General features: G+C 46.4%; 1 protein-coding gene across 1 annotated transcript in view; it reads right to left on the reverse strand.

Annotated features, from left to right (window-relative positions):
* Window positions 1-23,564, reverse strand: part of LOC147114112 (uncharacterized) — a 115,533-nt gene that overhangs the window by 42,597 nt on the left and 49,372 nt on the right. Inside the window, exon 9 of the mRNA XM_085996188.1 lies at window positions 19,649-19,800. Coding sequence (XP_085852314.1) covers window positions 19,649-19,800 — 152 coding nt within the window. The remainder of the gene's footprint in view (window positions 1-19,648; window positions 19,801-23,564) is intronic.

The raw sequence follows: 23,564 nt of genomic DNA on the forward strand, positions 1-23,564 counted from the left end.
ACCTTTGGCGGGCAACCTCTGGGATTGCGAACCTGCGAGGGCTCGACAACAGTCTGCTGCTCCTGCGATTGTGCAGGGGTTGAGACGCTGATCTCAGTTGGATGGGGACACTGGTGGGGCTCTGACCGAGGGCTCTGCAGTGGCATGGTCGTTTGAGCGCTTGGAGAGGAGCCCCCACTTCCTTGTTCTCTGCCAGCAACATCCTCCTCTTGGGTCAGGTCCACCTCAGCGCTTGCAAGTGGCTTGAGAGCACCTTGCTGCACATCAGGGGGGCCATGGGGTCCCGTATCTGCACTGGCAGTCCTACTCAGAAGGACTTCCATGAAGGTCTGGTTTCTCTGTTCAGTAGCTAACCATCGCTCCTCCAGAGATGTCAGTCTATTCTGAACACTCACCATGTTTTCTACACTCTGGCGACTTAGCTCCTCCATGTTTGTAGCCATCCTCTCGCCTACTGTAGCCATCCTTTCCACGGAGGTTGCTATCCTTTCCGTGATGCTGCGTTCATGTGGTAATGACTCCACAACGGCTCTGCTCATGTTTGTGATGGACTCCTCCATTCACTCCACACTCGCGGTGACCCTGGAGACAAAACCTGCCAGAGACTCCTGCACCTGTTCCTGGAGTTCCAGCACCGCTGTTCTTCTGGATGGACCAAGAGGCAGAGGGTCGACATGCAGTTGAGCCGAGCTGGGAGAGTCCTGCGCCCTCAGACTAGGACTCTCCACTGCTGTCCCTGTCTCCACAATCTGCTGATGCTCACTTGTGAGCTGTGATACACCAGGTGACAACACTACTGTATCTCCCGATGGTCCCACCGAGGTGTGAGTGTCTGCACTGGTGTTGGGTTGGCTGAATTCTGCTGACGCTGCGCCCTCAGAGGTTGCAGCTTCCTCTGAGGAGTCTGGAGACTCAGGCTGTTCCTCCTGGATAGTGGGGACAGGTGCTTGCGATGATCCTGTGGGGGAGTAAATGAAAGAGTCAGAGATGTGAGGCCAAGGTTACATGCACATTGCATATTATAGATGATAATAAGTCCATCTGTTAGAGCTTCAGAATCATTATCAGCGACTCATGCAATGCCAATGAGAGAGATGAAAAACTATTCTGTGACCAGCTTTCTATGATGCACCCGTCTGTCCGTCCCCCACTTGCGCATCGTCCTCGAATCCCACTCTATCCAGGACCGCCTCCTCCCAAGGGGTGTGGAAGGCTACTGAGGGTGGCCCTCCTCCTGTCCTCGCTCTTTCCCTCTTATTGTGAGCTCTCTTTTCCTGCATTGAGGGAGACAACTGGAGTTTGAGTGAGAATGAAGGAGTGAGTTGTAATGATATCAGCAAATAGTGATGATATTTGTCTGTGTTTGATTACTTATGCCTTACAGCATATTTGTCTGTGTTTTTGATTACTTGTGCCTGACCAGCAGAGGTCATGTGAGAGACAAGCAGTCCAGAGGAGTTTTACTTTCAGTTTCATTCTAGATGCATCACAGCATAGTGTGTTCTGTAAAAAGCTGTAGAAAGTCTTGAACAAGACTTTAGATTAAACAACATTCTCTTTCAGAAATGAGTCTTTATTGAACCCAAAAAGAAATCAAAACATGATGTCAGAAGTGGCTGAAAGAGAAAAAATCTGAAGTTAGCAACTTGATGGGACAGCGAAAGCAGTTGTGGCAAGTAAGCGAAATCAGCTCTCCACATATTAGCAAGCCAGAAGAGAACATCGTTGCTTACCATTAGAGAATAGCTAACGAAGTGAAAAAATGGAAGGTTTACTCCCACCGGCGACGCTTCAATTGACAGGTAATGTGGCTGAAAATTGGAGAAGGTTCAAACAACGTTTAGAGTTGTATTTAGCGGCAATCGGAGCTGACGAGAAAAGTGATAAACAAAAATCGTCCGTGTTCTTACATGTCGTGGGTGATGCAGCGCTGGAGGTATATAATAATTTCATATTTGCTGTTGATGGAGACAAAATGAAGCTAGATAAAATAATGGAACAGTTTGAGGCCTACTGCATACCTAAACGCAACGTGACCTTTGAGAGGCACAAATTTTTCACATGTGTACAGAAAATCGGCAAGACTATTGATCAGTATGTGACTGAACTGAGAAACCGGAGCAAATCGTGTGAATTTGGGGGACTCACAGACTCGCTGATAAAAGACAGACTGGTGTGTGGTATTCCAGATAATGGTCTAAGGGAAAGGCTGCTAAGAGAGCAAGATCCAGACCTGGGAAAAGCCATAGCATTGTGTAGGGCTACAGAGACTGTGAAGTTGCAGGCAAAGGAGCTGTTCAGTGACAGTAGCTGCAACGTGGATGCAGTGAGAAAGAACGGATACAAACCGTTTAACAAAGAGAGCGCCAATGTGAAAAAAGAGACGTGGCCAGCAAACGAAAATGAAAGAGACAATCGGAAGTCATGTAGTCGATGCGGTACACAGCATCCACCAAGAAAGTGTCCAGCATATGGTAAAACATGCAATAGATGCAACAAAAACAACCATTATGCCCATTGCTGTAAGAACCAAGCGCAACAAAGCAAGGTCCATACAGTAGATGAAAGCGAGATAAAGGAATTCAATGTAGATGTTGTGTCTGAAAACAAAAAAGAAAGAGACTGGATGTTGACACTAAAAGTGAATGACATACACATTCCATTTAAATTGGAACTGGAGCACAAGTTAATGTGATATCAGAGACCGATTTTAAGAGAATTAGACCCAAACCAAAGTTACATGGAATACAAGTGAAAGTGACCGGATACTCAGGTACTGATATACCAGTGAAAGGAAAATGCATTGTCAAAGTAACACACAAGGACAGAGAGCACACGCTAGCATTAATCGTGGTGCCAAAGGATGTGCAAGCCATACTAGGGTTAAAAGCCTGTGAGAGACTGAACCTGGTAAAGAGAGTCCTCGTTGTGGAAAGCGAAGGAGAGACAGTCTATGATGAACTCATGAAAGAGTACAAAGACCTATTTAAGGGTCTAGGCTGCATTCCAGGAGAACACACGATCAGAGTAGATAAAAGTATGACACCGGTCATACATTCATGCAGAAAAGTTCCGTTTGCTCTTCAAAAGCATCTGAAGGCAGAGTTGGACAGGATGGAAAGCCTGAACGTGATTCAGAAGATAGATGAGCCAACTGAGTGGGTGAGTTCCCTCGTCGTAGTGGACAAAAAGAATGGAAAGCTCAGAATTTGCCTGGATCCAAGAGATCTAAACAGAGCAATAAAGAGAGAGCACTTCAAGCTTCCTACACGTGAGGAAATCATGGCACAGTTTGCAAATGCAAAATATTTCAGCAAGTTAGATGCGTCCTCAGGATTTTGGCAGATGAAGCTGGATGAAGCAAGTTCAAGACTGTGCACGTTCAACACTCCATTTGGCAGATACAGATTCCTAAGGTTACCATTTGGCATTGCCTCAGCTCCTGAAGTGTATCACAAGACTATCCATATGATCTATGAGCACCTGGAGGGAGTTGATACATCAATGGATGACATCATAGTATGGGGAACCACGAGAACTGAGCATGACGAGAGACTGAAAAAAGTGCTGGAAGCAACAAGGAAAACAAACCTGAAGCTGAATAGAGAGAAATGCCAGCTCGGGGTGACAGAACTGACATTCGTGGGAGATATCCTTAGCAGTGAGGGCATCAGACCAGATCCCAGAAAGGTGTCCGCCATTGAGAATATGCCAAGGCCACAATGCAAAAAGGACGTGCAGAGGTTTAATGGAATGATCAACTACATGGGTAAATTCATATCCAACCTCTCAGAAAAAATAGCGCCACTGAGAAGACTAACTGAAAAGAACATAGAATGGGAATGGAATCATGAGCATGAGAAGTCATGGAGCGATCTAAAGAAACTGCTCACAGAGGAACCAGTTCTGAGGTTTTATGACCCAGCGAGACCCATCAAGATATCATCAGATGCATCACAGAGTGGGCTCGGTGCCGTTCTTCTGCAACAATATGACTACTGGCAACCTATTGCATATGCATCGCGCTCAGTGACAGACGCGGAGACGCGATATGCTCAAATAGAAAAGGAGCTGCTCAGCATCACATACGCCTGTGAAGGATTTCACCAGTTTGTGGCAGGACAAGCAATCAGTGTAGAGACTGACCATAAGCCCTTGATTGCATTGTTCCAAAAGCCACTGAATAGCTGTCCGCTTAGAATACAAAGAATGACGATCAGGCTGCAACGCTATACACTGAATGTTGCGTACACACCGGGTAAGCTGATGTATACAGCAGACACGTTGTCCAGAGCTGTTGACCCAAGTGAGCCCGCAAACACCACAATGGATGAAAAAGTGAACGCCTACGTGGACATGATCACAAGTGCACTGCCCATAGCAGATGCAAAAATGGAGCTCATAAAGACTGAGACAAACAAAGATGAAACAATGAGACGACTGAGAAAAAGCATCTTGGATGGATGGCCCAACATGAAGCAAGACTGCTCACCTGATATAGCAGAGTACTGGAACTGCAGGGCGGAACTATCAGTGGTCGAAGACATAATCTACAAAGGAAGTAAAATAGTTATCCCAAAGAGTCTGAGAAGAGAGATGCTAAAAAAGATCCATGGAGGACATCTGGGAATCGAAAAGTGTAAGAAAAGAGCACGAGAGGTGATGTACTGGCCACGAATCAACCAAGATGTGACAAATGAGGTGTCAAACTGCACAATATGCCTGAAATATCGAGCAAGCAATCCGGTAGAACCACTAAAGCCACACCCAGCACCAGACAGACCTTACCAGAAGGTAGGCGCTGACCTATTCGTATGTCAAGGGAAGGACTATCTTGTCGTCACAGACTATTACTCCCTGTATCCAGAGGTTTGTAGACTGTACACCACCACTGCAGAAGCTGTGATAAGAAGTATGAAAGCCATATTCTCCAGACATGGCGTGGCAAGCGAGGTCTTCACAGACAACGGACCCCAGTTTAACAATGCAAATTTCCGACACTTTGCCAAAGAGTGGGACTTTGTCCACACAACGTCAAGTCCTCACTATCCACAGTCCAATGGACTAGTGGAAAAATCGGTCCAGACAGTGAAAAGACTGATGTACAAGGCAAAAGACAGTGGAACTGACTTCTACCAAAGCATGCTTGTATACCGCACAACGCCGCTCGAGTGTGGTATGTCACCAGCCCAACTCCTGATGGGACGTCGGCTAAGGTCAAACCTACCCATCCCGGAGAACCTCCTGAAAACAAAAGAGGGGGAGAAAGTGAGGAAGTTCAAAGAGCAACAGAAAGAAAAGCAAAAGTACTACTATGACAGAGGAACACAAAACCTACCTGAACTCCACACTGGTGACCAAGTAAGGTTGAAAGACAAAACAAACACATGGACTCAGAAGGGGACTGTCCTGAGTGAAGTTCAACCAAGATCATACACCATTCAGACAGATGAGGGTGCTGTTCTGAGAAGAAATCGTCGAGATTTTCTCATGGGACCAGCCACAGCAGGTCAAGAGACTGATACTGGTGAACAACCTGATCACACAGCTGAGAACCAATCATCTGAGGCAACAACTCAGATTCAAGGACAATCAATCAGAAAATCCTCAAGACACGTGAAGCCTCCTGAGAGACTCATTGAGCAAATTTAAGGACTATTGTTAAAGAAGGAAGTAATGTTATCTTATTCTTTCTTCAAGTTCTAGTGTATTGACATATTTCATGTGAACACACAAAGCAAGGGTAAAAAACCTTGATCATGATAATGATAATGTAAGTTCATTAAATGTTGTTAGTTAAAAGTAAAATACTTTTGTTTTAAGAAAGGGAGATGTAATGATATCAGCAAATAGTGATGATATTTGTCTGTGTTTGATTACTTATGCCTTACAGCATATTTGTCTGTGTTTTTGATTACTTGTGCCTGACCAGCAGAGGTCATGTGAGAGACAAGCAGTCCAGAGGAGTTTTACTTTCAGTTTCATTCTAGATGCATCACAGCATAGTGTGTTCTGTAAAAAGCTGTAGAAAGTCTTGAACAAGACTTTAGATTAACCAACATTCTCTTTCAGAAATGAGTCTTTATTGAACCCAAAAAGAAATCAAAACATGAGTGTAGAGAATCCATAGTATAGATGCTTAGAAGGAGACAAAGATGGAGTGATTTGGCAAGACCAAGGGCCCTCCTGTGTTTTGTAAGTTGTTTTCATAGCATCACAGTGATAGGGAGTGTGAGGGCTGCATAGTTGAATAGTTAAGTGAATGTGACCATAGAGAGACAGGGAATGGGTAATGGTGCAGGGATGTCAGTGTCAAGTGGGATGTGGAGGAAGAGATTGCTAAAGCTGAGTGCCAGTGAGGAGAGGCAATGGGGATCAGATTGAGGGTGATGGCAAAGTCATACTCACTTTTCCAGTGCGCAGACGGTCATGAAACCTCTTCCTGCACTGAAGCCAGGTTCTGCGGATGAGGGACAACGAGTTCACCTCCTGGACCACCTGGACCCACACAGCCTTTGTCTGCTGCGGAGGCTTCTTCCTCCCTAAAGAAGGGAAGAGCACCTCCTTACTAGCTCTTGCTCCCTCCACCAAATCTTGCAGGGTGACGTAATCAAATCTGGGAGCAGACTTAGGTCTCCCGCTGCTCATTCTGCCTCCAGGTCCCTCTCACTGCAAAGGTCAAAAGGTTGGCAGTCTGCAGAAGAAGCAAGGCTTCTTGCAGACCTTAAATGCAGCAGCAATGATGACGTCATCGGAGGCGAGTTTCAGACTGAAAAATCTAATTGGGCCATGGGTTCCCACACGTTGGAACTCAATTGCCCAGTTATGTGAAAATCGCATCGATCTCCCACATCGATTTGGAATCGGGTGGATAACACGAAAAGCGGATGACACGACTCCAGCCTGCCCCAATGACAAAATCCAGCCCATAGTTTCAGAATAAAGGGTCGCCCTTTTAGAACTGAGAGGAGGAGAAATTTCTTCTCTCAGATGGTCGTAAATCTGTGGAATTCTCTGCCCCAGAGAGCTGTGGAGGTTGGGTCATTAAATACATTTAAGGTGGAGATAGACAGATTTTTGCAAGATAAGGGAGTGAAGGGTTATGGGGAGCGGGTGAGGAAGTGGCTTTGAGCCCAAGATCAGCCATGATCTTATTGAATGGCGGAGCAGGTTCGAGGGGCCAAGCGGCCTATTCCTGCTTCTATTTCTTATGTCCTTATTGCACTTTGTTTTGGGTTATATACGTTGAAGAAAAACAACAATTGCCATTGAGCATCTGGTCCCTATTGTGCTTGTTTTTTGGGGAAAAAATAAAGAGTTGTGGGAAGCAATTTCTGGGCAATAGAGTTCACCTCCAGAAGTGCACTGGCTGCCAAATGTGTCATGCATGCTGCGCTTAGTTTTTTTGATCCTTAAAGGAACTGCTGGAGCCGCTGACAGAAAGGTCAGTAACATTTTTTCTTAAATTGACGTTAATTTAGAGGCAGGAGGAGCAGCAGTACTGTGGGCTGCTGCCAGCCTGGGCTCACGCCCTTCCCATTCGCCTCCCGCCCCCAGGACTTACCTGGGGGTGGGGCTACCTCCGCATTGGTGCTGGATGAATTTTCCAGGGCTCCGACCGAGGAGCTATATCGGGACGCCTGACAGGTGCCCACAGCTCACCGTTTTATATACATGAGGCCCAATATTGATGAGCCTCGGGCTGCGTCTTCGGGCGCCCGTATTAGGTGTGCTGCCCACTTACGCTGGTTTCTGTTGCAAAACCAATTTCTCGGCCCAGGTCTCTCCAGGATTTCTGGTCACTAATGTGAGTGAAAAAGTCAGTGCGATAATAAGGCTTGTTTCCCCTTTTTCTACTTGCACCAGCTTTATTGCTCACATTAGTAATTGGAGGAAAATATAACTCTTTGTGGCTGGAGGCATCAGTTCCTATTGATGTTTACGTTCTTGCCAATTTTAGCTGCCAACTTATTCCTTTCCCTTCCCCTCCCCTCCTTAAGGAATCAATTAATTGGCAGGATATGTTTTCTCAGCTTCCAGCTGCTCTTTGATGCCTCATTCAAGCTGTTCTTATTCATATGTGGGTCTTGACTTTAAGTAATGATAGACTATTCTACTATAGGGCCATCACAGCTGAACTCAATAATATATGGATTTATAGCAGGGATTGTTGGATGGTGATCAAGAGTAGAAACACTGACTTTACCCTCCCTCACTAACTAAGGGGCACTGATGCCAGTTGTCGCACACCCACTCTCATCCCAAATGAGATCAACAGACCAAGCATCAAACCTCGGATATTCCTATTCTGCACGGCTTTTTTGATAAACGTGCTGAACCTTTAGGGGCACTTTGATTGGTTCTTCAGACCCATTTCATGTTTTATAATGTAAACAATTCTTCACTTTGCAAACTTTATAGGTGAACTCTTCTATACAAGCAAATACCTCAAAATAGTACAAAAAAGGGCTACTAGCAGCAAATGCTGGCAGCACTACAGCAACCACAGTTAGCCTCCACTGTAGATGGAGGGCTTGTGGGAGCAGCAGTTTTCCCTCATCCCCAAGAACAGTGAAGTGGAAGTTGAAAGATGCCTATAGCAGGTAGCGAGTTAGCTAAACATGAGCTGAAACACAGCAGATCTTTACTACGTTTGGAAGTATTTTTTTAAATGAAAATCAGAGTCTTAGACTGTTTTGAGTTATCCACCCATGCAAACACAAAATAATGGCTGCCAATATGGAGCATTAGCCATGAGTCACTGAGGGTCACATTGTCTTTTTCAGGATACAGGGGTAGAAATTTATTAGCAACGGTCTAAAGGTAGGGATCGATCCTTGCACCTCAACAGATAGACCCGAGGCACACTCGATATTGGGCTTTGGGCTTCATTTAAATGATATCGGTGAGCTGTGGACACCTACTGGGCATCCCCGGGCAGCTTGCCGGCAAAGAGGCTTCGAATATCAGGCTGCTGCATCCTCAGGTAAGTTCTTAAAGGGGAAGGCGATCGTGAGAGGTGTGACCGGGAGACAAGGGTAATCGGGCAAAGGGGGGCAACCATGTAAAAGGTCGACTAGGAGGGGGTGGAGGCGCCGATCGGGGATGAGGGTGGGGGCCAGGTTGCGATTAGGGTTTGAATATGGTGCCGGGGGAGCACTCCTGCCCTCACACTCTATAAAAGAGTAACTTCGGTTCAGCAACAAACAATGAAAACATTGCTCGATTTCACTTTCATTTTATTGCCTCACCTCGATTCTAACTGGAATTTTACATTATACTGGAAAAGAAGGATAGCAGTTCATACCTTGAAAATGTCATATTTTATGTTCACTTTAGCATTGAATCATAGAATGTTACAGCACAGAAACAGAGCATTTGGCCCAACAACTTGGTGCCTGTGATTTTTTTTCCCTCACGACTCCTAAAAAAGAAGCTAACGAAACAACACTTGGCACCTCAAAATTTCAGCACGTCATTATTAAGCCTAAAATCCCAGATTATCAGCAACGAGTCACACTTTTGAATCTAAAATTTTCTTGATTTTGATCCGCACATCACTTTGCCTGCTGCAGCTTGCTCAACACTACTCCTGTCTTGAGCAAGCTCCTCATGTTACCTGCTGCTCCCCACTATACAAAGAAATCTTACTCAGATCCTGTTTGGTAAAACTGTTCCCTGCTGAGGAGGACTCGTCCCACTCCCTGCTAAACGCTAGTCCTGTGTCACACGAAGCACCGGTCCCGCTCCACTGAAAACTCTGCTCCCACAGGAGACGGTACTTGCCGCACTCAGTGTGGGTGGCTGCACTGCTGTCAATTATACTGAACGTTTAAAGAGCCATATTTGTGCAACAGAAGAACCATATGTTGGCTGCTACTGTACGAGTTAAACAAAAAAAAATCTTCAAAACAACTCTCTGGGAAGTTGAGGCTTAAATAAACTATTTTTAAAAATTCAATTACAAAGGGAATGTTCTCTAATTATTGTGTTCCTGCTGAATAAAATTGCCAACAAGCACATTTTAAATCACATCGAAACCATCTGCTCTCCAAGAGAGAAAACCTCTAAAACTGTTTGACTATATATGGTTTATACAAGAAAAAGGAATAGTACCAGAGGACTGGTAAAAAGCAAATATATTTTCTGTCTTCAAAATAGGAGATAGAACGAATCCAGGGAATAATAGACAAATTAGCTTAATGTCAGTGGTAGGGAGGATACTTGATTCTTTGCTGAAAGAGATCTAGAGATGGCGAATATAATAAAAAAGCAGAGTCAGCATGGTTTTATGAAAGGGAAATCATGTTTGACAAATTTGCTGGAGTTCTTTGAGGATGTAACGAGCAGGGTGGATAAAGGGGAACTAGTAGATGTCGTGTATTTGAATTTCCAGAAGGCATTCGATAAGGTGCCACATAAAAGGTTGCTACACAAGACAAGAGCTCACAGGGTTGGGGGTAATATATCAGCATCAATAGAGGATTGGCTAACTAACAGAAAACAGAGAGTCGGGATAAATGGGTCATTTTCAGTTTGGCAAACTGTAACTAGTGGGGTGCCGCAGGGATCAGTGCTGGGGCCTCAACTATTTACAATCTATATTAATGACTTGGATGAAGGGACCAAGTGTAATGTAGCCAAATTTGCTGATGATACAAAGATAGGTGGGAAAGCAAATTGTGTGGAGGATGCAAAGAATCTCCAAAGGGATACAGATAGGTTAAATGCGGGGGAAAGAATCTGACAGATGGAGTATAATGTGGGAAAATGTGAGGTTATCCACTTTGGTAGGAAAAATAAAAAAGCTAATTATTACTTAAATGGGGAGAGATTACAAAATGCTGAGTTACAGAGGGATCTGGGGGTCCTTGTATATGAATCACAAAAAGTTAGCATGCAGGTACAGCAAGTAATTAGGAAGGCAAATGGAGTGTTGGCCTTTATTGCAAAGGAAATGGAGTATAAAAGTAGGGAAGTCCTGTTACAACTGTACATGGCGTTGGTGAGACCATACCTGGAGTACTGTGTACAGTTTTGGTCTCCTTATTTAAGGAATAATATACTTGCATTGGAGGTAGTTCAGAGAAGGTTCACTAGGTTGATTCCGGAGATGAAAGGGTTGTCTTATGAAGAAAGGTTGAGCAGGTTGGGCCTATACTCATTGGAGTTTAGAAGAATGAGAGGGGATCTTATTGAAACATATAAGATTCTGAAGGGGCTTGACAGGGTAGATGCAGAGAGGATGTTTCCCCTCATGGGTGAATCTAGAACTAGGGGGCATAATTTCAGGATAAGGGAGCATCCATTTAAAACGGAGATGAGGAGGAATTTCTTCTCTCAGAGGGTCATGAATCTTTGGAATTCTCTTCCCCAGAGAGCTGTGGAGGCTGGATCATTGAATATATTTAAGGTGGAGATATACAGATTTTTGAAAGGTAAGGGAGTCAAGGGTTATGGGGAATGGGCAGGGAAGTGGGGTTGAGGCCAAGATCAGATCAGCCATGATCTTAATGAATGGTGGAGCAGGCTCGAGGGGCCAAATGACCGACTCCTGCTCCTATGTCTTATGTTCTTACGTCTTATGCATGTTCCAAAAAGTAGTCAGCATTGATTTCGAAAAGGAAATACATGTTTAACCAACCTTACTGAATTCTTTGAAGAAATAACATAAAGATTACACAAGAGCAATGCAATGGATGTGGTATACATGGACTTTCAGAAGGTCTTCAATCAGGTGCCACATAAGAGACTCATGACAAAGGTCAGGGCGGGTAGAGTCAGGGGCCAGCTGGCCGATTGGATTGAAAGATGGCTACAAAACAGAAAACAGAGGGTAGAAGTTAAGGGAAGTTCCTGAGACTGGCAGAGAGTTGGAAGTGATGTCCCGTAGGCATCTGTGGTGGGACCACAGTTGTTCACCATATACATAAATGATTTGGAGGTATGGTGTTGAAATTTGCAGATGATTCCAAATTGGGGGGTATGATAATGAGGCCCGGCCCTCAAAATGGATTGGGTGCCCCGCCGACAGGTTCGGGTGGTCTGCCGATATGCTCCAACGGTCAGCTGCTCAATAGGTAAAATCTACCCCAGAAACTTGAAGTTAATTTATTTTTTAAACAATTTTCTCTCCTTCCCTCCTCTTCTGGCGTTGTTGATTCCTCACTGGGATACAATTACACAGGCACTGCTACAATCTGATACTTTCCCAAGTTGCTAATATTCTTCTGTGAGCCTTGATAGTATTTACAGCCTATTCACCAAGGGCCATCACAACGGAGCCCGACTTCATTCTTGCCTGACTTCGAGCAGAGTTTGCTGTTTAAAGGGCACTGACAGGCTGACATTCCTCTCCGTAACTAGGTGGTTTTTGTTTTCTTTCCAACTTCAGGGACAATGTAGCTTTACTGCTGCAACCCACCTGATCAGCAGTCTAAGCTGCAACCTTTTTGGTATTTATAATTCAATACTAAACCACACAATGCATCATTCACGCACCACAGGAATTTTTTTAATTCGTTCATGGGATGTGGGCGTTGCTGGCAAGGCGAGCATTTATTGCCCAGCCCTAATTGCCCTTGAGAAGGTGGTGGTGAGCCGTCTGCTTGAACCGCTGCAGTCCGTGTGGTGAAGGTACTCCCACAATGCTGTTAGGGAGGGAGTTCCAGGATTTTTACACCATGACGATGAAGGATCAGCGATATACTTCCATGTCAGGATGGTGTGTGACTTGGAGGGATACTTGGAGGCGGTGGTGTTCCCAGGAGCCTGCTGATCTTGTCCTTCTAGGTGGTAGAGGTTGTGGGTTTGGGAGGTGTTGCCGAAGAAGCCTTGGTGAGTTGCTGCAGTGCATCTTGTAGATGGTACACACTGCAGCCATGGTACGCTGGTGGTGGAGGGAATGAATGTTTAAGGTGGTGGATGGGGTGCCAATCAAGCGGGCTGCTTTGTCCTAGATGGTGTCGAGCTTCTTGAGTGTTGTTGGAGCAGCACTCATCCAGGCAAGTGGTGAGTATTCCATCACACTCCTGACTTGTGCCTTGTAGATGGTGGAAAGGCTTTGGGGAATCAGGAGATGAGACAATCGCTGCAGAATACCCAGCCTCTGACCTGCTCTTGTTGTCACAGTATTTATGTGGCTGGTCCAGTTAAGTTTCTGGTCAATGGTGACCCCCAGGATGTTGATGGTGTGGGGTTTGGCCATGGTAATGCCGTTGAATGTCAAGGGGCAGTGGTTTGACACTCGCTTGTTGGAGATAGTCATTGCCTGGCACTTGTGTGGTGCGAATGTTACCTGCCACTTATCAGCCCAAGCCTGAATGTCATCCAGGTCTTGCTGCATGTGGGCATGGACTGCTTCATTATCGGAAGAGTTTTGAATGACACTAAACACTGTGCAGTCATCAGCGAACATCCCTACTTCTGACCTTATGATGGAGGGAAGGTCATTGATGAAGCAGCTGAAGATGGTTGGGCCGAGGACACTGCCCTGAGGAACTCCTGCAGCGATGTCCTGGGACTGTGATGATTGACCTCCAACCACCATAACCATCTTCCTCTGAGCAAGCAGGAGGACAACCTCCTTGGTCAACACAAAAACACTAGCAGCCAGAACAGGCTTGGAATAAATAGAAAGCCTGGAATCTTGTAATGAGCTGTTTTCAGTAACATTAAAACTTCCAGCTTTCAACTGGGGATTTAATTAAAAAAATCAGTTCCCTCATCTGTAATGGATTAGATGATCTCAGTCAGGTTGGTGTTTGGAATATTAAAACTGGTCTTGGCATCTTGGGTTGGAATGGAGCGAGTATAGCAAGACCCATGATTCTGGTTGCCATCCAGCAACCTCTGCTGGAAGTGCCATTTGTGGATAATGGATGAAAACAAGATTGGACTCAACTAGTCAGGCTCAATACTGCTGAATTGCCTGCCGACAGCCACTCACTAGTTTACAACTGAACAATGGCCACATGGGCGAAGTACTGGATGCTCTTTAGAAATGTACCCCAGCAAGGAGTCAATGCCTCCAGGAAAAAAATGGCAGAGGAAGCAAACAATTTAAATTTACAAAAAAAGAACTGGGCTCAATTTGTGGCGTAAACTCCCAAACTTTACGCATCAGGCTATTTCCATGAAGTTGTGAGTGAAGTCTAATTTGCCATAACTAAAGCATATCCAGTTGAATTCATCACTAAATTACCAAGTTTATGTGAACCACTTACATTATGATCTAAATCTTTTTTCTAATCATTAAATATTTGCCAATTCCAGTCAAGATTCAGACCCTTTAATTCAACTATCAGTTGAAGACAATGTACAATTGAACTTCCTGAGGCCACAAATTACATTATTAGATGATCCTGTGAATTTCATGATGTTGTACGAATCTCTTTCACAGGTCTTTAGCTTTTACAATTCTGGACACCTTTGAGTAACAGACTGATGACTCAGAGGTTGTTCCTCAAGGCTGTTAAAAACTTCAAAGAATAAGATAGGTTCAGCTGTCTGAAATGAAATAATCCGCCAATTGATTGCCGTGTCCTATTTGACGATCTAATTAAATTAAATTAGGTGAATACATTCCATTATCAGCAGATAACTTCATGCAAACAGGAATCTCTATTTTGTGGTAAATGGTCCAGTCTCATTTCTATGTGGTTTGCAAATCTCAGATAATTCTAAAATAATTTCAGAGATAAGTTGACCCGTCCTATGGCACGTGACAAGTTAAAAACTACCTGTGTACTCCTTCACAAGATTCAGTGGCCCCGATGTTTATGGAGAAGCGGGGAGGGAGTGGGGGCACGTGTCTGCGGGCAAGAAAGCTGGGTTTCCCAATCTGTCATTGGCTCTGAAAGTCATCTTGTAAACATGCTAAACCGGTTCAACATGTCGGCTTACAAAGCACGATGCACTGGTCCGGATCAGCATGGGTTGCCAGCCTGTGCAATTATTTTTTTTAATGGAATACCTTTTTAAATGTATTAGAGGAATATAAACCTTCTGATGTTATTGCTCTCCCCATTGGAGATACCCTATTTGAAAAATGGCTGCTTGGTTTTTGAATACATGTAGAAGAATGAGGCTCCATTTCCTAAATCAGCCTCTGACAGGCTTATAGATGGACAGATGCTTTGGGTGGTATTTAAATAATGAAGAGAAGTGGTGTTAAGGTGGCCCTCCTTCTTCTACTGCTTCTTCTCCTTCCCCTGCTCTTCCTCATCTGATGAGGAATTGATTTAGACAAGTTGAGTGAGTGGGCAAATACATGGCAGATGCAGTATAACGTGGATAAATGTGAAGTTATCCACTTTGGTAGGAAAAACAGAAAGGCAGAGTATTATTTAAATGGTGATAGATTGGGAAATGTTGATGTACAGAGGGACCTGGGTGTCCTTGTACACCAGTCACTAAAAGCAAAACATGCAGGTGCAGCAAGCAGTTAGGAAGGCAAATGGTATGTTGGCCTTCATTGCAAGAGGATTTGAGTACAGGAGCAATGATGCCTTACTACCATTATACAGGGCCTTGGTGAGACCACACCTGGAGTACTGTGTGCAGTTTTGGTCTCCTTACCTAAGAAAGGATATACTTGCCATAGAGGGAGTGCCGCGAAGGTTCACCAGATTGATTCCTGGGATGGCAGGACTGTCTTATGAGGAGAGATTGGGTCGACTAGGTCTGTATTCACTAGAGTTTAGAAGAATGAGAGGGGATCTTATTGAAACGTATAAAATTCTGACAGGGCTAGACAGATTGGATGCAGGGAGGATGTTTTCCCTGGCTGGGGGGTCTAGAACGAGGGGTCACAGTCTCAGAATACGGGGTAGGACATTTAGGACTGAGATGAGGAGAAATTTCTTCACTCAGAGGGCAGTGAACCTGTGGAATTCTCTACCACAGAAGGCTGTGGAGGCCAAGTCACTGAATATATTTAAGAAGGAGATAGATAGATTTCTAGACGCAAAAGGCATCAAGGGGTATGTGGAGTGAGCAGGAATATGGTATTGAGATAGAGGATCAGCCATGATCATATTGAATGGCGAAGCAGGCTCGAAGGGCCGAATGGCCTACTCCTGCTCCTATTTTTTTATGTGCTGTTGTTCTGCCTCCTCCAAATGCAGGCCTACTTGTATGGCAAGCTTTTGCAGGATGCAGCACACCACTATGATGCGGGAAACTCTTTGTGGGGCATTTTATAGGGAGGCCCTTGACCTGTCCAGACTCCTGAACCTCTGCTTTGGCAGCTGTATGGTGTACTCAATAATCATCCAATAATGGTCCTATAGCATTGATTATACCGGTGTTGCTCAAGCATGGTGAGGTTGCAGAGGGTTGTTATGAGCCATGTGTGTATCACCTTGTCTCCCTGGAGCCATCCTAACACAATGGTGGAAGGGTCAAATATTTAGCGGGTGTTTGTGTTTTCATACTCAGAATTAAAAAAAGACACAGAGTATGGATATTTAGTGGAGCTGCTCTTTGTATAAACAAAACTCACCTTCTGGTGTACTCTGTACATAACTGCTCTGTACCCATCCTATGGCACTTGACAAGCAACCCAGTGAATGGAAATCCCAGCATGGAGAGCTGTAAAACTCAACTCATTGGGTCATAATTGCTGTCAAAATAATGGTGAGTCTAATGGCGCTTGCTATTATTTATGCGCAAATGGCACAACAACTTCAGGTGAGGGGCAAATGCGCCATTAACCTCAAAAATCCAAAAGCTGGTGTCTGAGTTGCGCCGCTCTGCCGTTAGCTTTGCGAAAACGGCATCTCACTGTCTGGCTCACCAGTGAAATGCATTGAATGCCTTGAAGTCACTGTACATGTGCGGTAGATATGAACTAAACTCGCCACAGAAAGTTAAGTCTTGTCTATTTCTGTCTAAATACGCTTTTGACAACATGATAAGTGTTAATTACTGCCAGTCAACTTCTCTTGCACTGAAAATTAACTATTACAAGTGTGGAGTCTCATTCCTTCCGGTTTTAATTGTTATTGGAGATTTTAAAACTGTAAAATTTAAAATAATTTTGTTTTATTTTTCCTTTGTCTATTTTCTCTCTTTCTCTTAATCCAATCTTTCTTTCCCTCCATTTATTTCTCTTTTTGTATCTGATTTGACATTGAGTTCACCCACTCTAATTTACAATTCCTCCTCAGTCCTTGCGATGTTAATTTCACAATCCTGCAATGTGATTGGTTAAGGAGATATCCTGTTGGTTGCCCTGTTCACTCAGGCCCCAGATGCCCTGTTTTCCTCGCTGCGATGTTATCAGCTCGCACTTCCAGCAAATTGCCACGCAAAAAATAAAAAAACCTAAACGTGCAAGGGCAAGTCTAACCAACGGCAAAAGCCATTTGATGCCCTACCACAGCAAATTATGGCCCAATAAATCTGGCAATTTGTAAAATTACTGATCACTTGAAACAATGACCAAGAAAGCTGCTGGATTATCATAAAACTCTACTGGTTCACTGATGTTCTTCAGGGAAGAGAACTTGGCATCCCTATCTGCTCTTGCCTACATGTGACTCCAGTCTATATTACATGGTTGACTTCCTCTGAAGTGGCCTAGCAAGCCACTCAATTGTAAAAACAATGGGGGGGATTTTTAACGCAACCAAAATGGGCGTGACGTTGATGGAGGGCTATGCCGCCTGGCCAAAACCGGCGTCAGGAGGCCGGAACCATTTTAGGGTTCATGATCTGAGGGCGCCAAGTGGGCACCCCACTGGTTGTGGGAGGGCGGTCAATCGGCTGGCTATCATGCTGAGTCGGCCGGCAGGTTGGGCCTGGAAGGGAGGGAGAGCTGATCCCAGAGGGGATCAAGCACTCCTGCTCCTCATGGCCCCACATAAATGTTCTCAAAACATTTCTGGGCCTTTTCTTGAGCAGCCACCCTGTGGTCCCTTTAAGGATCGACAATTAGGCATTTCACCGCCTAGTAAAAATGGGCAGAGCCTGCACCCATTTGTACCTGAAAATTGCAACAGGGCCCCTGATTTGTATATGTATGCAGCCTCCCGTCCGAAACAGATGGGCATACTGCTTGCATTTACAGGACCCCCTGAAATTTGCAAATCGAGTCCTTGATTTGGATAGGTAAGCAGCCTTCCGTCTGATACAGATAGGCGGGCTGCTTGCCCATTTACAGGTCCTCCTGAAAATTGCATCTGGCGGGTCATCAGGGCGGCCGAGGTGCCCCCGCCCAATTTTCAACTGGTGGTGACCCATTTTTCAGGCAAGAAAAGGATGGCAATTGAAAATCACCTTCTATCGCTATGAAACGCAATAACATAATGTGCAGCATCATTTCAAAGACTACAATGGTTCAAGAAAATGGGCCACCACCAACTTCTCAGGGCAACTGGGATGGACAATAAATGTGGCCTTGCCCACATCTCAAGGACAGATAAAACAAATTATGTTGCAGGACATCAGACTGAACTAGAACAATTTGTGGTACCGGTGAACATCACATTGATCTAAAAGAATCCATGATAGTGCAGAGCCATACTGATTTATATTCAATGTGCTACCTGCAAAATAGGAAAGGATGTTATGCTTCAGGGTATTATATTATTCCAGAACAGTAAATGACGAAGGTCTGCATCACATTTGTGTAGACAATGCTCTGTGTTACATGGATCAAGAATAGTGTTATTGTGGCGGAGCCACTAAGGGACTGCAATCAGTTGTATATAATTCCCTTTAATAATATGTTGGCTGCAGCCTGAGTCTGTATCTTTGTTTTCACTGTTTATATGTACAGAGTACGATCACTTTAATAGCGCGGGCAAACGCGATGACGTCACGCCGTTCATCACGTGATCCCCCACCGGCGGGAAAAACGTGATGACGTCATGACATCAGCCACGGGACCGCCCAAGCAGTCCTCGTGGAGCCTCCGAACTGACTAGACCTATATTCGATGTTCTCCTGTAGTTATCCGTTAAACTCTGTTACTTTTCATTAAACCTCATTTATTTGATCGCCTGAGTGGACCTCAGTCTTTTGGATAGGAACTAGACATTCCTACATTATAATGCACAGTATCATACTGATCTAGGAAGTATGTTTTGTTGCAGGTAGCTTGTTATTCTTAAACAGTGCATTTTGCTGAACATTAGTCAAGATTATGACATGTTGATCCAAAGCAATGCATCATAACTGCAATAACGCATTGATCTAGAACAGAACATCAACAGTACGTGGTATCATACTGTTCTAGAAAAGAGTTGTGTTGCATGCTATCACAAACAATGAATTTAAAGTATGATTATCAAGAACATGCAGCATTTAAAACAGAAAGTAGAATGATTGATAGTACCATATTCGGCCATCAAGCAGTTAATGAACCTAGTGCATTGGTTAGGTTTACTGGAAATTAGATACCTCGAACCTTGCAAGTAGTTTCTAAGCTGATGGCAGAGTGCCAAGGCTCCAGTACTACGACAACACAATCATTTTCTGAAAGTCATGTTAAAGTCTCTGTCAATCCCACACCCATCAACGTATAAATCCAGACACAAACACACATGAACACACACACATACTATTGCTTCGGCAGAGATGCATCTGGCTATTTCCTTTTAACCTTGCTGTATCCTTTATGTTGGAATAATTTTTTTTTTACCATTTTCACTGTCTATGGCGGTTAGCTCAGCAGATGAATGATGTCTGATTTCCAGGCACTTCAGTTGAGATAGATCTGTGTCTGAGCCGTTGTGTCGTACAGTATTATTGATGGTCAGCTGACTGGCTGATTCTGTCAATGTCGGGAGCGATCTATTGACATCAACATAAAAGCATCATTCTGTTTTAGCAAAATAACCAAAAATATTTTAAAATGTAAACTGCAGGGATTGAAATCTAAATATTTGGTCTATGGCCCAGGAACAATAAATAAGTTTAATCTTGGTCTTTGTTCAAAACTTACAAACCGTCTTAATCCAAATGTACACTCTCGGGAACCGCAAGCCTACATTTCGTTGTACTGCACTTGTGCACTAACAATGACAATAAAAGTTGATTTGAATAGTTTTTGAATTTGAATCATTCACTGTCTGTTAAACAGCTAAAAATGAGAAACATTTTAGCTTCCCACCCAATATAGCTCAAGTGTGTGGCAGCAGAGGTGTAATGTGAGGCTGTGCTGGCAAACACTTTGATCCAGCAATAAACTTTTGCCTGTTGAGCAAAGCTGAAGGGTGACAAGAGTACAGCTCAATTGGCACTTATAACTCAGGTCGCCAGCTTCCTATTTGCAATGGGCCTTGTTAATTCACAGGTTGAAAGCACAACAGTAGAGGCTAAACATAAAAATAAAAAGTTATTTCAATGCTATAACAGCAGTCAGAGAAGAGGTGAAAACCATAAAAGATATAAAATAAACCAAAACTGAGGATGAGCACAAGATAATCAAAATATTCTGAATGTTTAATTCTTCCATGCATGAGCAACATGTCCTCATCAGAGTTAACCAAAGTAAAATTTAGGACTTTGATATAAATCAGATGGAAGTCCAGGACAGGTTGAAATGGTTCAAAACAAACTAATCACTGGGGTTAGTTGGCATTTATCTCAGAGTGCAGAAAGAGACTAGAGAGGAGATTTGTGAAGCAGTGACAACCATTATGAGGGAGCCACTGGGCATGGGGGAGGGGTGAGCGGGTACCCGTATATTGGAAACAGGCAGTACAGTGCTCATATTCAGAAAGGGGATAAAACAGACTCAAAACAACTATCAGTCTCACCTCCATTCCATGGAAACTAATGGAATCAATCATCAGGAGTAAACAAGTGGCTTACTAATTAACGAGTAAATAATAGTCAACATGGATCCAGAAGGGAATGATCATGCCTGACCAACCTCCTTAACTTCTTTGAGGAAGTAACATCCTAAGTGGACTGTGAGCCCTATTATATTGTACCGATAATTCCTAAAACCTTATACAAATTCTCTTATGAAAGATTATGGGGGGAATTTTAACCCCCCACCACGACGGGCGGGAGAGGGTCGAGGGGGTTTAAATTGTAAAAAATGGGAAACCAAACCCCACCCCGCCACGAACGCACCTACTTCTGGTTTAACTACGGCAGGTTTGGGGGCATCTGAGTAACCTGCTCTGGAGAGGCGGGTCAGTGATTTTAATATGTTAATGAGGCTCCTTTCATGAGATTTAGGCAGCCGTTTAAATTTAAAGGCTGTGGGCCAGATTTCCCAGGGCTCGGGAAACTTGGCAGTTGAAGGGAGGCGGGAGCTGCCAGGTCCAGCAGGTTTGTGCTTTTCCAGTACTGCTTGCGGACCAGGTGAAGTAGGAATGCTTCCTCCCGGACTTTCAAGCAAACCTGCTGTGATCTCTCCCCTCCCGTGATCTCCAGAAGCCCCCATGATAAGCCAACCCTCACCCTGAGCTCTAGACCACCCCGCGAGATCTCACCCCCGCGATCTCTCACCCCCGCGATCTCTCTCCACCCCGCGATCTCTCTCCACCCCCCCGCGATCTCTCTCCAACCCCGCGATCTCTCTCCACCCCCCGCGATCTCTCTCCACGCCCCCGCGATCTCTCTCCACCCCCCCGCGATCTCTCTCAACCCCCCGCGATCTCTCTCCACCCCCCCGCGATCTCTCTCCACCCCCTGCGATCTCTCTCCACCCCCCCGCGATCTCTCTCCACCCCCCCGCGATCTCTCTCCACTCCCCGTGATCTCTATCCACCCCCCCGCGATCTCTCTCCACCCCCCCGCGATCTCTCTCCAACCCCCCACGATCTCTCTCCACTCCCCGCGATCTCTATCCACCCCCCCACGATCTCTCTCCACCCCCCCGCGATCTCTCTCCACCGCCCGCGATCTCTCTCCACCCCCCCGCGATCTCTCTCCACCCCCCCGCGATCTCTCTCACTCCCCCGCGATCTCTCTCCACCCCTCCGCGATCTCTCTCCACCCCCCCGCGATCTCTCTCCACCCCCCCGCGATCTCTCTCCACCCCCCGCGATCTCTCTCCACCCCCTCCGCGATCTCTCTCCACCGCCCGCAATCTCTCTCCACCCCCCCGCGATCTCTCTCCACCCCCCCTTGATCTCTCTCCACCCCCCCGCGATCTCTCTCCACCCCCCCGCGATCTCTCTCCACCCCCTGCGATCTCTCTCCACCCCCCCGCGATCTCTCTCCACCCCCCCGCGATCTCTCTCAACCCCCCACGATCTCTCTCCAACCCCCGCGATCTCTCTCCACCCCCGCGATCTTTCTCCACCCCCCCGCGATCTCTCTCCACCCCCCCGCGATCTCTCTCTCCCCCCGCGATCTCTCTCACCAGCCGCGATCTCTCTCCACGCCCCCGCGATCTCTCTCCACCCCCCCGTGATCTCTCTCCACCCCCCGCGATCTCTCTCCACCCCCCCGCGATCTCACTCCACCCCCCCGCGATCTTTCTCCACCCCCCCGCGATCTCACTCCACCCCCCGCGATCTCTCTCCACCCCCCCGCGATCTCTCTCCACCCCCCCGCGATCTCTCTCCACCCCCCCGCAATCTCTCTCCTCCCCCCCGCTATCGCTCTCTGCCCCCCCGCGATCTCTCTCCACCCCCACGATCTCTCTCCCCCCGCGATCTCTCTCCACCCCCCCGCGATCTCTCTCCACCCCCCCGCGATCTCTCTCGCCCACCGCGATCTCTCTAAACCCCCCGTGATCTCTCTCCACCCCCCGCGATCTCTCTCCACCCCCCGCGATCTCTCTCCCCCCCGCGATCTCTCTCCACCCCCCGCGATCTCTCTCACCTTCCCGCGATCTCTCTCCACTTCCCCGCGATCTCTCTCCACCCCCCCGCGATCTCTCTCCATCCCCCCGCAATCTCTCTCCACCCCCCCGCGATCTCTCTCCACCCCCTGCGATCTCTCTCCACCCCCCCGCGATCTCTCTCCACCCCCCCGCGATCTCTCTCCACCCCCAGCGATCTCTCTCCACCCCCCCGCGATCTCACTCCACCCCCCTGCGATCTCTCTCCACCCCCCCACGACCTCTCTCCACCCCCCGCGATCTCTCTCCTCCCCCCCGCTATCTCTCTCTGCCCCCCCGCGATCCCTCTCCACCCCACGATCTCTCTCCCCCCGCGATCTCTCTCCACCCCCCCGCGATCTCTCTCCACCCCCCCGCGATCTCTCTCGCCCACCGCGATCTCTCTCCACCCCCCGTGATCTATCTCCACCCCCCGCGATCTCTCTCCACCCCCCGCGATCTCTCTCCCCCCCGCGATCTCTCTCCACCCCCCGTGATCTCTCTCCACCCCCCGTGATCTCTCTCACCTTCCCGCGATCTCTCTCCACTTCCCCGCGATCTCTCTCCACCCCCCCGCGATCTCTCTCCATCCCCCCGCAATCTCTCTCCACCCCCCCCGCGATCTCTCTCCACCCCCCCGCGATCTCTCTCCACCCCCCACGATCTCTCTCCACCCCCCGCGATCTCTCTCCACCCCCCGCGATCTCTCTCCACCCCCCGCGATTTCTCTCCACCCCTCCGCGATCTCTCTCACCCCCCCCGCGATCTCTCT

The sequence above is a fragment of the Somniosus microcephalus genome, chromosome 8 (assembly GCF_052327205.1).
Source record: "Somniosus microcephalus isolate GS21.2 chromosome 8, FLI_Smic_1.0, whole genome shotgun sequence".
Taxonomy (NCBI): Eukaryota; Metazoa; Chordata; class Chondrichthyes; order Squaliformes; family Somniosidae; genus Somniosus; species Somniosus microcephalus.